The sequence below is a fragment of the Bison bison genome, unplaced genomic scaffold, assembly GCF_000754665.1.
Source record: "Bison bison bison isolate TAMUID 2011002044 unplaced genomic scaffold, Bison_UMD1.0 scf7180017864088, whole genome shotgun sequence".
Lineage (NCBI taxonomy): Eukaryota > Metazoa > Chordata > Mammalia > Artiodactyla > Bovidae > Bison > Bison bison.
The window spans coordinates 525,951-540,064 of NW_011494660.1; the positions used below are offsets into that span (position 1 = coordinate 525,951).

Below are 14,114 nucleotides of genomic sequence, written 5' to 3' on the forward strand. Positions count from 1 at the left end.
CCAGGTATTTCTTTAGTTCACCTTTTTATTGCTAAATGGTATTCTACTCCGTGGCTAGATCAGATCTTGCTGATTGACCCACCTGCTGGCGGACATTCAGACTGTTTCCTGTTTGGGGCTATTATGAATAACGCTGTAATTATTCATACACAAGTCTGTGTGTGGGCTTCAATGTGTGGGTTTGAGAGATAAGCATAAAATAGTCATTCTTATTTTATAAGCATAAAATAGTCATTTTATGCAGCTTGTGCTTAGGCCTCACTCAGAAATGCTGTTTTTCAAGACTCAAGTTTAATAAATTTTTATAAAAGCAAAATGACTGGAACTTTCCAGAAAAGCTTTTCAGGTTCATTTAGCTTTCCGGTGAGGTGAGGCTTTGACATGACATCTTTATTTCAATGTGTCTGAATTCTGCTTTTGCAAACAGTATAAGTCTAACGATGTTTCACAGATGATCCAAAAGCTTGTGAGGTTTGCTGCTCACTGGACAGCAAGCAGCTGTCCAGGACTGGAGAGAACCAGTGCAGAAGGCACAGACCAGCCTGTGCATCTGTAACACAGCACAAGGCTGCTTTTACCCATCATCCCAATGTGAGTTAGTTTTTACATCTGCTTCGAGTTGCCTTACTGCCTGCCATTCATTAGTGCCTAACTATATGCCAGGAGCTTTACACAGTGTAAAGTTCTCTGGTGGCTCACCCGAGTATTAGGTGGGAACACCGTGGCGACGGTGGCAGGGCCCTGCTCCTGCCCCACAGTGCACGTGCCTGGATTCCAGCTGGTATCTTGGTCTGTTTTCTGTTCCATTGCTTGGTGCCAACCATGTAACTGCCTCTTTTACAAACCAAGTCTACAGGCTTCAAAAAGTAGTCAGTTTGCGTTGTCTTCAGTCTGATACCGGTGCCAGTGGGTAGGCTACCAAATCCTTGCACCAACTTCTATGAAGCAAGCTAATGACAGCTAACATGTACTGGGGTATAGTGTATGTCAGATACGAACAGGCTCTAAATTATTAATAATTTTCTCATTCTACTTTCAGTATCTATTATTATCCACATTTTACAATTGAGAATGCTGATGGGTCTCAAAGAAGTTGCCAATGATGAAGAGTACTTCCTCAAATATTCCTTTAATTGAGGTATAACTGACATTTCCTTCAAATAATGGTGACTTAAAAACCATGTCATTTCAGAAATTGAAAATAATTTATAAAAATAAGAAAATTTGATTTTTGCCTTGGAAGCTGACATAAAATGGCCTTGACTTTCTAAAGCCAACTTTGTTCTTTCCCCATCCTTGATTTTGGATCATGAATTCAGGTGGCATCAACAAGTACTTCAAAGAAAAATCCCCGAACTGTGAAGACAACAGGTGTATTTCCCCTCTGAAAATTGAGAGCCACAATATTTAGCTATTTTTTTCCATGGAACTAGTCTCAGATCGAGTGATATCACTCTAGTGGCTCAGCAAGTGGCAGGCTCCCTCCTTGCAAATCCCCACAGAACGCCTCCTGCTCAGCAGGCGGCCAGACGTCTGGACCTGACGCCCCACGTGAGGAGACTGCAAAGTGCTCCCTGCTTCACATCCGGCCTGGTAGGGAAAAGTCTGAATTTGGGAGTGACGAAGTAAGTGCTTTAAGAACACATACTCCACATATACGTTCCACAAGAATCCAAGAAAAAGGTATGGCGCTTGTCCATCACAAGGCTGTGTTCTCCACAACACCCAGTGGTTACCCTCAGGATGACAGAGGAGCTGCTTTTCTCAGAAACCCCTTTCCTGTCTCCTGGGCTAAGCACAATGATGCCAAGGCTCTACGTCTTCTCTTTAAGAATTTCAAACAGTGATATAGGTCTGCTTTAATTCTTCCTTTTGCATTTAGGTAAGACTGTTTCCCATACTAGTTTTACATGTTCTAGAAGAGCTTAAAAAACTACGAACACATTGATATTAAAACATGAAGTGTTAGGAATCAAAATGACACAAGGGCCAAAGACCATGATATGAGGCAGTCGGTAGTGCGGCTTGTATGCACATCACCCCACCTCGTCCTTCCCAGAGGCAAGCTCAGGCAGCCATGAGCAGCTACTGCAAGACCTCTCCAGGGTTGTTCAGGTCATCACTGGCCAACAGTCAAGCTTGAAATAGCAACCTAAACCAAGACGAAGCACTGGGTTGTTCTATCCAAAGGAAGGCCAAGTGTCTTCTGCAGCAGAATTTCTGTGCGAGTCAGCCCTAGACTGAGCCAGCGGCGCTGTGCTGGGGATGTGACGTGGGTCCCCAGCAGCAGTGATATCTGGAGATTAATACTGAAAGCTACGCTTGGTCTGGATGTCATCAAGAATCTGCTGTAGCTCCTCATCTTCAAACCGCCCCTCCAGGCTACAAGAAGAAAACCAAGAGTGAGTGTAACAGCAGCTGGCAGTGCTCCCACCTTCTTCTCTCGTAGGTGCAGATCTTGGAGCACTGCTGGCTCACCTCTCCGCTCACCGCTGAACACTGACACCTTTACGTTTCAACTCAATTTCCTTCCTTTCCTTTGAAACATTATCAAGTATTTCAAATACATAAAAGGTATAGAATTATCCGTAGTTGACTCAGTAATAAATATTGACAGACACAAATCAATGGTTCTCTGTGGGCTCCCCTACTCCAAAACCTTCTCTTCCTTCCCTAGGAGTAACAATCATCCTAAATTTGGCATTCATTACCCCTACATATATTTTTATACTTACTACTGTATACATGAATGTACCTATAAGCAATACACAGCACTGTTTTTAAACTATAAGAAACAGCAGTTATGTATCCTTCTGCAATTTTTTCACTCAACGTTCATTCTGGCATATAGTGACGTTATCTCACATTGTTCTAGTTCACTTATTTTTTTCACTGCTATATAATAAACATTGCACGACTGCACAGATTTATCCAGTCTTGCAGACTGAAGACTGTTGGCAAGTTTCCACTATCACTAATAATGCAGCAATATACACTGGAATACATGTCTCCTTTTAAACTATGTTTGACCTGCTTTTAGGACACATACCCAGGAATGAATTTTGGGGTCATGGGGTGTATTTAACTTTACTAGATGTAGCCAAATTATTCTCCAAATTGACTGTATAAATCTGTACTCCTATCATCAGTGGACCAGAGTTTCAGCTGTTTCACATTTTTGCCCACAACTGGTGCACTGTAAAAACATTGGTCTTACTACAAAAGCACTCATTCTCCTGGGCTGGCCACAAAGTTTGTTTTTTTCCTTAAGATGGCTCTATTAGCGCTTACTTGTCTTTAATTTCATTCAAAACAATTTTGTTAGACTACATTGTGACAGCTCTCATATCAGCATGCATTAAAAAAAAACTTATCAGAATTGGTCAATTTTTGTGTAGCCATTTCAATATGGAAGACAGAAGAAAAAAAGCAACACTTTTGGCCTATTATGCTTTATTTCAAGAAAGGTAAAAACACACCTGAAGTGCAAAAAAAGATTTGTGCAGTGTATGGAGAAGGTGCTGTGACTGACTGAATATGTCAAAAGTGGTTTGTGAACTTTTGCACTGGAGATTTCTTGCTGGACGATATCCCACAGTCAGACAGAACAGCTGAAGTTGATAGCAATGAAATCAACACAATAATTGAGAAAACAATCAATGCTATACCACGCAGGAGATAGGTAGCCAACACACTCAAAATATCTGAATCAAGCATTGAAAATCATTTGCACCAGCCTGGTTATGTTGATTGCTTTGATGTCTGGGTTCTACATAAGTTATGCAAAAAAAAAAACAAACCAAACCCTTCTTGACCGTATTTCCTGTGCAATTCTATACATGAATATAACAAAAACATTTCGTTTTAAAAACAAAGTTTGAAAGGTGATGAAAGTGAATACTGTACAATAATGCAGAATGGAAGAGATCCTGGGGCAAGCAAAATGAATCACCACCAACATGCCAAAGGCCAATCTTCATCCAAAGAAGGTGGTGATGTGTACATGGTGGCATCGGAAGGGAGTCCTCTATTATGAGCTCTTTCTGGAAAAGATCCCAATTAGATCAACCGAAAGCAGCACTTGACAAAAAGTGTCGGGAATTAGTCCACAGAAAATGCATAATATTCTATCAGGATACCACAAGACCAAATGTTTCTTTGACAACCAGGAAAAAACTGTTATAGCTTGGCTGGGAAGTTTTGATTCATCCACCATATTCATGGGAGCCTCTTGATGAAGGTGAAAGAGAAGAGTGAAAAAGCTGGCTTAAAACTCAACATTCAAAAAACCAAAGATCATGGCATCTGGTCCCATTACTTCATGGCAAATAGATGGGGAAACAATGCAAACAGTGAGAGACTTTATTTTCTTGGGCTTCAATATTACTGCAGATGGTGACTGCAGCCATGAAATTAAAAGACACTTGCTCCTTGGAAGAAAACCCATAACCAACTAGAGAGTATTAAAAAGCAGAGACATTATTTTGTTGACAAAGGTCCACACAGTCAAAGCTATGTTTTTTCCAGTAGTCATGTATGAATGTGAGAGTTGGACCGTAAGGAAGACTGAGCGCCGAAGAACTGATGCTTTTGAACTGTGGTGTTGGAGAAGACTCTTGAGAGTTCTTTGGACTGCAAGGAGATCAAACCAGTCAATCCTAAAGAAAATCAATCCTGAATAATCATTGGAAGGACTGATGCTGAAGTTCCAATACTTTGGCCACCTGATGCGAACAGCTGACTCATTAGAAGAGACCCTGATGCTGGGAAAGATTGAAGATAGGAGGAGAAAGGGACAACAGAAGATGAGATGTGGTTGGATGGTATCACCGACTTAACGGACATGAGTTAAGCAAGCTCCAGGAGATGGTGAAGGACAAGGAAGCCTGGCTTGCTGCGTCCTTCCATGGGGTTGCAAAAAGTCCAACACGAGTAAGCGACTGAAAACAAATTCACCAGACACTGAACTTTCAGATTTCCATTTATTTCGGTCTGTACAAAATTCTATTAATGGAAAAAATTTCAATTTGTTCCTCTTCAATAGAAGAAGGTAAAAGGAACCTGGAACAGTTCTTTGATCAAAAAGATAAAAAGTTTGGGAAGATGGAATTATGAAGTTGCTTGAAAAATGGCAGAAGGTAGTGGAACAAAATGGTGAATACGTTTTTCAATAAAGTTCTTGATGCAAATGAAAAATGTGTTTTATTTTTACTTTTAAAACCAAAGGAATTTTTTGGCCAACGATATCACACAGCTTTTAAACACAGTAATTCTACTTGTAGGAATTTATTCAACATACACAGAACTTTTCACCACCAGTACTAACCTTGGGATCAGAGCCTTGGACTCCTCAGCAGTCTCTGGACAAAGGTTGGCTAAACAGGCCAACTCAAACTTATGAAGCTTCTTCTGGAGCAGCAAGCTGATCATAGGGGAGAAATATCAAAACAAGCCAAATGATGAATAAGAAAAAGCAGATGAAATGTAGCTAGCAAGGAAGAGAAGAATGTAAAGCATCTGCAATCTTTCCATTAAGATTAGGTTTGCTGCAAAATCCCACTTTCAAATCATGTTCCTGTTTCTCTTCCTGGAGAGCAGGAAGCTATGAATCAGGCAAAGACAATAAAAGTAACCTGAGCACACCTAAGCAGAGGATTCTTGTGGTAAAAACTTACGAAAAAAATGCTCTCTACCTGGAGGAGCATACCATCTTTCCCCCAAGAATTTATTTTGTTGCTTTCCGCTCTTCCTACCACTGTTCTTTGCTTCCTTTGTTATTAATTTTATGTCTTAACACACGACGTTAGAGTTCCCTGATCTATTAGGCATTTTGACTTGGAGGAAATTCTTTTTTTAAAAAAGTTTTTCTTTATTTTTGGCCACGCTGAATGGATTGCAGAATCTTAGTTCCTTGACCAGGGATCAAACCCAGGCCCTTTGCAGTGAAACTGCAGAGTCCTAACCACTGGGCCACCAGGGAATGCCTCAAATTCTCTTTTACATGTATCTAAGAAATGAATACAGGCATATCTTACTTTGTATAAATCTGTGTATAAGCTGCATCTTATTTTAAACGTACTTCTAGTTCAAACTGTAAAAAAGCACATAATTAATACAAATCATATCCTGGATTCTCATACATCTACTATATTTTTAAAAAGATAATATCATTTTAGTAGAATATTTTATCAAGACATCAACTATACATTAAATTTTCTAAACGTTAAAAAATATTTATCTTATCTATTTATTCTTCCTGTACTGTGTGTTCGTTGCTGCACGCGTGCTTTCTCTAGTTGGAGTGAGTGAGGGCTGCTCTCTGCTTGTGTGCCCGGCTTCTCACTGCGTCGGCTCCTCTCGGTGGAGCATGGGCTGCAGAGCGCACTCAGTAGCTGTGCTGCTTGCAATCAGCTGCCCCTCGGGCATGTGGACTCCTCCCCAACCAGGGGTCAAACCAGTGTCCCCTGCACTGACAGGCAGATTCTTAATCACTGGACCACCAGGGAGATCAAACTGCTTAAAACAGAGGTTGTCCATGGTAAATTAGGTTTCAGAAAGGACCTGTTTTAAAAAATCTTATTTTTGGCTGTGCTGTGCAGCATGCAGCTTCTTAGTTCCCTGACGAGGAATCTAACCTGCATCCTCAGCAGTGAAAAAACAGAGTTTTAACCACTGGACTGACTGTGAAACCCTTGATTATCTCATCAGACAAAAATATTTACTGTCCTTATCACTTGATTACAAGTCTACTAGTTATTATACAAAACTGAGAACATAAAGACAGAAAAATGTCACCCATATTACTACCTAAACAAAACCAACATTACCATCTTAGTAAACCATTCCAAACATCTTTCTATGTTTTAGAAATAAACTCACTCATTCTATTGTGTAACTTTTGGTCACCTAATAAAGCTATTTTCATTTTGTAAAGAAAAACTTACACAGGTTCATAATGTAGTAAATATATGTATATGAAGGAGTTTGTTTGTAAAATGAACACATGCTCATTTATAACAAACACCCCCTCAAAAAAACCCACCCAATATGGGAAAATGACCTGAAATTCTACCCAGAAATAACTAGTGCTAACATATTCATGGAGATCCTCTTCCCCTTCTCTACATAATTAAAAAAAAAAAAAAAAAAAGAAATCATAACAAATGTTATTCTGTAACCGGCCTTTTTTCACTCAACAATACAGTCACTGTTTTCCACATTTTACACACGTACCTTTTCCTTCGACTTGGCATTCAACAGGTTGTGTCTTAAATTATATAGCAAACGTCCTGCTCTTGAACACTTCCATTGCTTCCAATTATTCATCATTTTGAATAATGCATTCTGAACATCACTGTAAATGCATACTTCTTTATGTATCTGATTACTGTGTGTTTTAAAGATAAATTTCTGGAAGCAGAATTACTCAGTCAAAAATATGACTGTCCGGAAGGCTTCTGAGAGACAGTGCCCTAAAAGAGCTTTACCATTATACACTTCCACCAGCAGTAAAAGATGGCGCCTGTTTCTCTTACTTCTTACACTAGGTTTCCCATTCTTTGTTTGTTTGTTTGGCTTAAAACAACTTATTACTTCAATTCAGGAGGCCAGAAGTCTGAAATTAAGATGTTGTCAGGGTCGTGCTCTTCCTGAAGCCTCTAGGAGAGAAGCTGTTTCCTGCAGTTTCTTAGCTTCCAGTGCCACTGACAATCCTTGGTGCTCCTTGGCTTGTAACATGACAACCATTCTCGGCTTGCATTGTCATACGGTATTTTCCCTGTCATACTCTTCTTATAAGGGTAACAGTCATACTGAATTAGAATCCACTTTAACTGAGTATGATCTCATCTTGACTTTCTGCAAAGATTCTATCTCCATAAAAAGACACATTCACAGGTACTGGGGATTTAGTGCTTCAGCATCTTTTGAGGGGACACATTTCAACCTATAACATGGTCCAAAGGGGAGAGGTTTGGTCTCAGATGGTTCCAAAAGAAATAGTCACTGGGGAGGCTTCAAAAACATTAGTCAAAGAGCCAGGCCTATTGAGGAATGGGTAAAGAATGAAGAGGGCTTCCCAGGTGGCTCAAGCAGTAAAGAATCTGCATGCCAGTGCAGGAGACGTGGATGGTTTCCCATTCTTTTAAAATCTGCTTAGCCATTTTAGAATTTCTTTGACTTCCTTGAAGATGAGCATTACTTCATATGAACTAGACAGTCTTTTGAAGTTGTGATATAAATCTAGTCATTAAAGACTAAGTTCATTTTTATAAACTGGGTGTCATCTCTTACTTTTTAGAGCTCTTAACATCAAGGATTATCAATCCTTTCCCAGTTTACTCATACTTACATTTTAAGTATGGCAGTTTATTGATATAAGGAAGTTTAAAGATATTTATTGCAAATTCATTTACTTATTCAACTAAAAACTAGTTAGTGCCTTTAATGAAATTGACAGTGATGAATACGATCAAGTCCTTGCTCTTGCAAAGCTTACAGCCAACTAGAGTTTATCAACCTTCCCCACATATAAAGTCCTACTAACCACAGCCAAAATTGTACATTCACTCATGTTATCACATAGTACTTTTATGCATCATAGTTTACATTTACGTTCTTAATTTCTAAAGAAACCAGTTTGGAATAAGGTATACAGAGTTAAAACTCTGTTTTAAAATATTTCCCCACTAACTCAGCATGCCACCTTTGTCATATACTGGAATCATATAAACTATAATAAATTTGGATTTGAATCTGTTCCTTAATTTCCTATTCTGTCCCAATGACCTATCCTCACACCAAAGTGTCACTATTTTAATTACTGTCATTTTTTAATGTATTTTAACGTCTTATAGGGCAAATTCCCCCTTTTTTTTTTTAAATTTTTTCCTGACAATTCTTACAAATTTAAGATCTTTTGGGGGGTATTTATTTATTATTATTTTTCACTGCTGAGGATGTATTTTTCTCGGCACCATTTTAGATAGACTGTGCTACTCACTGGTAGGATTCAAACCATCAGTGTCTTGCCTCAGCCACTATGATCTATTACCATCTCATCTTAGTTGAATTATATGGCAAATTAAGCTTTATCATGAGCATATTTGACAGAGAGAGAGAGAGTGTGTGTATGTGTGTTTGTGTGTCTGTGTGTAGGCTTCTCAGGTGATTAAAGAATCTTCGACTGCCAATGTTGGGAAGATTCTCTGGAGTAGGAAATGGCAACCCACTCCAGTATTCTCACCTGGAAAATTCTAGGGATAGAGGAGCCTCAAGGGCAAATATACATCAATTCCCTTGAGGATTTAGAATGGCACTAAATGTATACATTAATTTGAAGATAAATGACATCTTTATAGTACTAAGACCTTTTATTTGTGAATGTTTAAGTCCATCTTCATTTACTCATTTTTTGGGTCAAACAATTAGCAGTTTTGCATGGAACATTTTCCCCATGAATACACTCACACTTTTCACAACAGTCTATACTTCACATAGTTTTATCACTTCATCTTCTGTGCATTTAACTATTTTTTTTTTTTTTGGCTGCATTGAGCAGCTTATGGGATCTTAGTTCCCCAACCAAGACTGAACTGAGCTGCTGCAGTGGAAGGACTGAGTCCTAACCAATGGATCACCAGGGAACTCCCTCTGCACATTTAACTTATGTGACCATTCTTCAATTTCATTTTCTATCATAATTTTTAATGACAATACAAGAGTCGATCAAATGGATTTACCACAACTTATTTAATTACTACTGAACATTTAGGTTGTTTTTCACCTTTGACTACTATAATTCTCTGAAGAGTCTGCATATATACATCTTTTTGTTCATCTGCTTTTCCTTAGGACAGTTACTTCTCAAACATTTTCACAGGAGTGGAGCAAACAAGCACCCCGAGGCAGCCTGGGGGCACGACTTTCTGCAACTGCCAAGGATTGAAGTCTCATGATTTAATTCAAGAACTCATAGACATTTTTTGTTTTATTTCACAGTATACTGGTATCTGCTTGCTTTAATGTAGAAATGTATTAAATCATGTACTATCAAATAAAACTGATACTTCAAGAAAAAGATGCTACCCAGTTTATAAAAATGGACTTATCCAGTGGCTCGATTTGTATCAAACTTCAAGTGACTATCTAATTCATACAAATAAAGTTCATCCCCAAGGAAATCAAAGAAACGTTAAAATAGTTCTTGTTTTCTCTGGGGCCTCCTGTATGCTCTGGCACCTCACTGTTCCCAGAGCATATCCAACTTAATTTAAGAAGTAATGCCTTAGGGAGAATAAAGGCTAAAAACCAGTCACCGTTTAAATGGCAAAGATCCAAAAGAATAATCCAAGTTTATGCTTGTTTGTTTATTTATTGGCCATGCCATTAAGCATGTGGGATCTTGGTTCCCTGACCAGGGATGGAACCTGGGTCCCCTGCATCAAAAGGCGAATTCTTTTCTTTTTTTTTTTTTTTCTTTTCATTTATTTTTTTTTATTTTTTAACTTTACAATATTGTATTGGTTTTGCCATATATCAACATGATCCAAAAGGCAAATTCTTAACCATTGGACCTCCAGGGTAGTCCCTCTTGCTACATTAATGAATATAATTATATATTAATTATACAATTAATATATTTATTGTGTATCATATACAGATATATTAATAATATATAATAAATTATACATAATATATAAAATTATATATTATATAACATTATATATAATTATATAATAATATATTCCACCAGGATAATTCCCTGGTGGTTCAGTGGTTAATACTCCACACTTTATACTTCCACTGTAGGGAGCGTGGGTTCGATCCCAGCTTGGGGAACTAGATTTCACACGCAAAAGGGCAACTAAAGAGATCTGCCACAACTACTGAGCCCTATACTCTGGGGCCTGCAAGTCACAATGAGAGAGAAGCCTGCACACTGCAGTGAAGAGCTGATGTGCAGACCCAAAGACCTGACACAGACAAATAAATAAATAGATAGGTATTCCAAAAAAACACAGCAATATCTCTAGGACCTATCAGGTGAATGATAAATAAATAAGTCCACTCTATTTAAAACATAACAGGGCTGTGTGCTTGTGACGTGTATGTATATGAATTCATGGAACAAGCTCTGGAGGGCTAGCAACAAACTTTTGACAGTAGTCACTCTGCAGGGAGGTAAGTGGGATTTGGGGTACAAAAGAAGTAGGCAAGGAGGATTTTGGCCTAACAAGCTACTTTAAATTTTGTCAAAGACATAATTTTACTTGCATGAATCATACGGATGATGCCATGAGGTAGTGGGGGGTGGGGTGGGTGAGTGAGCATGGTGGTGGTGACAGTATTCTGCATGCAGGTATCCAATAGTCTGGGTTAGTAAGAACTTTCTTTCCACTCACCTACGGACACTGGCAATGGTCTCTCTGTTTTTGAAACGACTGAAACGGGCAGTGTAATTTAAAGTTTTCATGAAGACCTCGGAAAGTTCCTGCTCATCCTCTGCGCTCTCATTCTGCTGCTTTCGATGCTCAAGAAGCATATGAACTTCGGAATTCAGAAGCGTCTCAGCTGTTTCAAACTCTATTTGCGAGAAGCATAAATGTCAACTGAAAATATTTCTCCCCAAGTCAGCTTCTAAATGTTCATTTGCCTTAGTGACTATCAGCAAATTTCTGACCCTGCAGAAATCCAGAGGCTTCACATCCTACAACTGCACAGTGTTCAAACAAACAAAACACCTTAAATAAAAAGAACCGAGACAAAACCCAGGTACCAAAAACTGGTTTATCATGAAATTCAGAAAACCACCTACCTCTCAGTTATCACACCTTAAAAAAAAACACAAACATATGTGTCCATTATGCCTACAACGTCCGTGACACTGTCCTCAGAAATATTTCACCCTGAGTCTGTGAAATACAATACTGAAAGCAATCTCTATATACATTAATAAATAGAATTATGGTACAACCATTAAGTGGGCTTCCCTGGTGGCTTAGTGGTAAGGAATCCACCTGCCAATGCAGGAGACCTGGGCCTGATCCCTTGGTGGGGAAGATGCCCTGGAGAAGGAAATGGCAACCCACTCCTGTATTCTTGCCTGGGAAATTCCATGGACAGAGGAGCCTGGTGGGCTACAGTCCAAGGGTCGCAAAAGAATTGACACAACAACTCTGGACTGAACACCATCACCACCCATCAAGTACTATCTAGTCCTTTAAAAGAATAGAACAGTTCTACACAATTTATGATTTCTATAGCATAATCCTATTTTTGCAAAGAATAAAGGGTATATGTATAAGTATATATTTATAAATAAGCGTGGTTTGGAAGGATAAACACTAAACTATTTATAGTTGTTTGGGTGAAAAGGTGCGAACTTTAATGTTTTACTCTGCATATATTATGGCAATTTTTTTAAAAAGGAGGGTACTGTTAAAGTATCCCCCACTTTGTTGTTACTGTTTACTAACTTCGTGTTTTTCAGTACCTGTAAGATATATTTTGAAGTCTTAAGCTACTTATTTTGGGTTTTTAAATTACACATTAAGTCCATCACACAGCACAGAAGTTCCCTGATAGCAAACCGTGCTTTACTCCCTGCCATCTGACAAAGATTCTCTTCTCTCTTTACTAAACTCTGGCCAGGCTCCTGCGCGCCCCTTTCTCGACTAGGACTCAAGGTTGTTCCACAAAGACTTGAAGAAAACACTAACACGATTTCTAACAGCTCAAGGCTGCATCCCTGGGATGACTCTTGCTCCTTGACAATGGCTGCTTATGAAAACTGAAGGCTGTCAAAATAATTCGTTTGTTCCCGACAACATCTGAAGATATGGCCCTTGTCGCACAGCCCAGAGCGAAGGATGTGGGAGGGAAGGAGCCTAATCCCATAACTTATCAGTTAACAAATCCAAAAGAGCTTCAAACGGACCAACCCCCGCTTCTCGTAATTTTTCATTTCCCTATGAGCCCCTGCTCACCCCTCTCCCTATTCCTTCATTCTCCCTTTAAAATGCCCAGTCACCTTTGTACAAATCCAAGTCTAGATGATTCCACGCTTCACGCTTTTCCCTACTGCGATAGTATATTAATGATTAAAACCTGCCATTACCCCTTTCATGTTGGCTTTATTTTTGACACAACCGTCTAGCACTTAAAACAACTTAAACACGAACAAGAGGCCACCCGGGGCGATGTGGAGTTGGGCGCCGACGGCTCCAGGGCTGCCGGTGTGGCCTCCAGCCGGCCAGTTCCCGCGGTACCGTGCCCAGACGACCCGCACCCTCCTCCTCCGCGCCCTTCGCCACGCCTGCCCAGGCCGCACCTTTGGGAAAGATGAGTTGTGACGCGTCCTCCTCTACATCTCCAGAGCGCGGATCGCTACCTCCCGCCGCCATCCTCTCGCCGAGAACCAGTACTCACGCTGTCGGAAACGGAAGCTCTTTCCGGCCGCCGCCACGGAAGGGGCGTGTTCTTGGAGACGGGGCGGGGCCCCACTGGAGATGGGCGGGCCGCGATGGGTAGGCGAGACAACCGCGAGGTGGGCGGGGCCAAGGGACCTAGCGGCCTCGGGCGCGTGCGGAAAGGGGCCAGAGCGGTGGGGTCTTGCAGGTCTCTGGAAGTGCCGTGGCAGGGTGGCGTACCCTGCGGCCGCGGCAGGAGAAAACCGTCACTTTCTTCAACAGTAGGTCCTTCGCCGCGAGTCGTGGGGACTGCTCACTTGGCATTTCTGAGCTTCAGCTATCTTACCTGTGAAGTGTGGATGAGGATACCGGTTTCCAGGGCGCCGGGGAAGGATTAGATGGGATGCAGGAACGCGCTGACCGACCCAAGGATCTCTGGTTGATGGGAAGCTGGGTAGGTGACTCTGAAAACATTCAGTGTAATTCCTCCAATGCCTCAAAGCGTTTAAAATGTTTGATTTGTAGTGGATTTTTTTCAATACTTCTGAACATGTGGATAGTGAAATTGAGAAGCCTGTTGGAACATTTGGATGATAGAGTAAGTAAGCAAATGAAAAATGATTTTGTTTCCGACTTGAGAGAAAACAGATGGTTGTACAATGAAGGAAATAACCATAGTGCACTGCTTGGCTCAGAAATGAACCA

The 14,114-nt window shown here is 40.2% G+C and overlaps 1 protein-coding gene across 1 annotated transcript; it reads right to left on the bottom strand.

Moving 5' to 3' along the window:
• Window positions 1–272: 272 nt before the first annotated feature.
• Window positions 273–13,452, bottom strand: POLR2D (polymerase (RNA) II (DNA directed) polypeptide D). Its single transcript, XM_010837943.1, has 4 exons — window positions 13,331–13,452; window positions 11,403–11,583; window positions 5,327–5,422; window positions 273–2,382 (listed from the first exon to the last, which is right to left on the bottom strand). Exons 1-4 carry the CDS (start codon window positions 13,401–13,403, stop codon window positions 2,304–2,306), a joined length of 429 nt encoding a protein of 142 aa, XP_010836245.1. The 5' UTR covers window positions 13,404–13,452; the 3' UTR covers window positions 273–2,303.
• Between the last annotated feature and the right edge of the window lie 662 nt (window positions 13,453–14,114).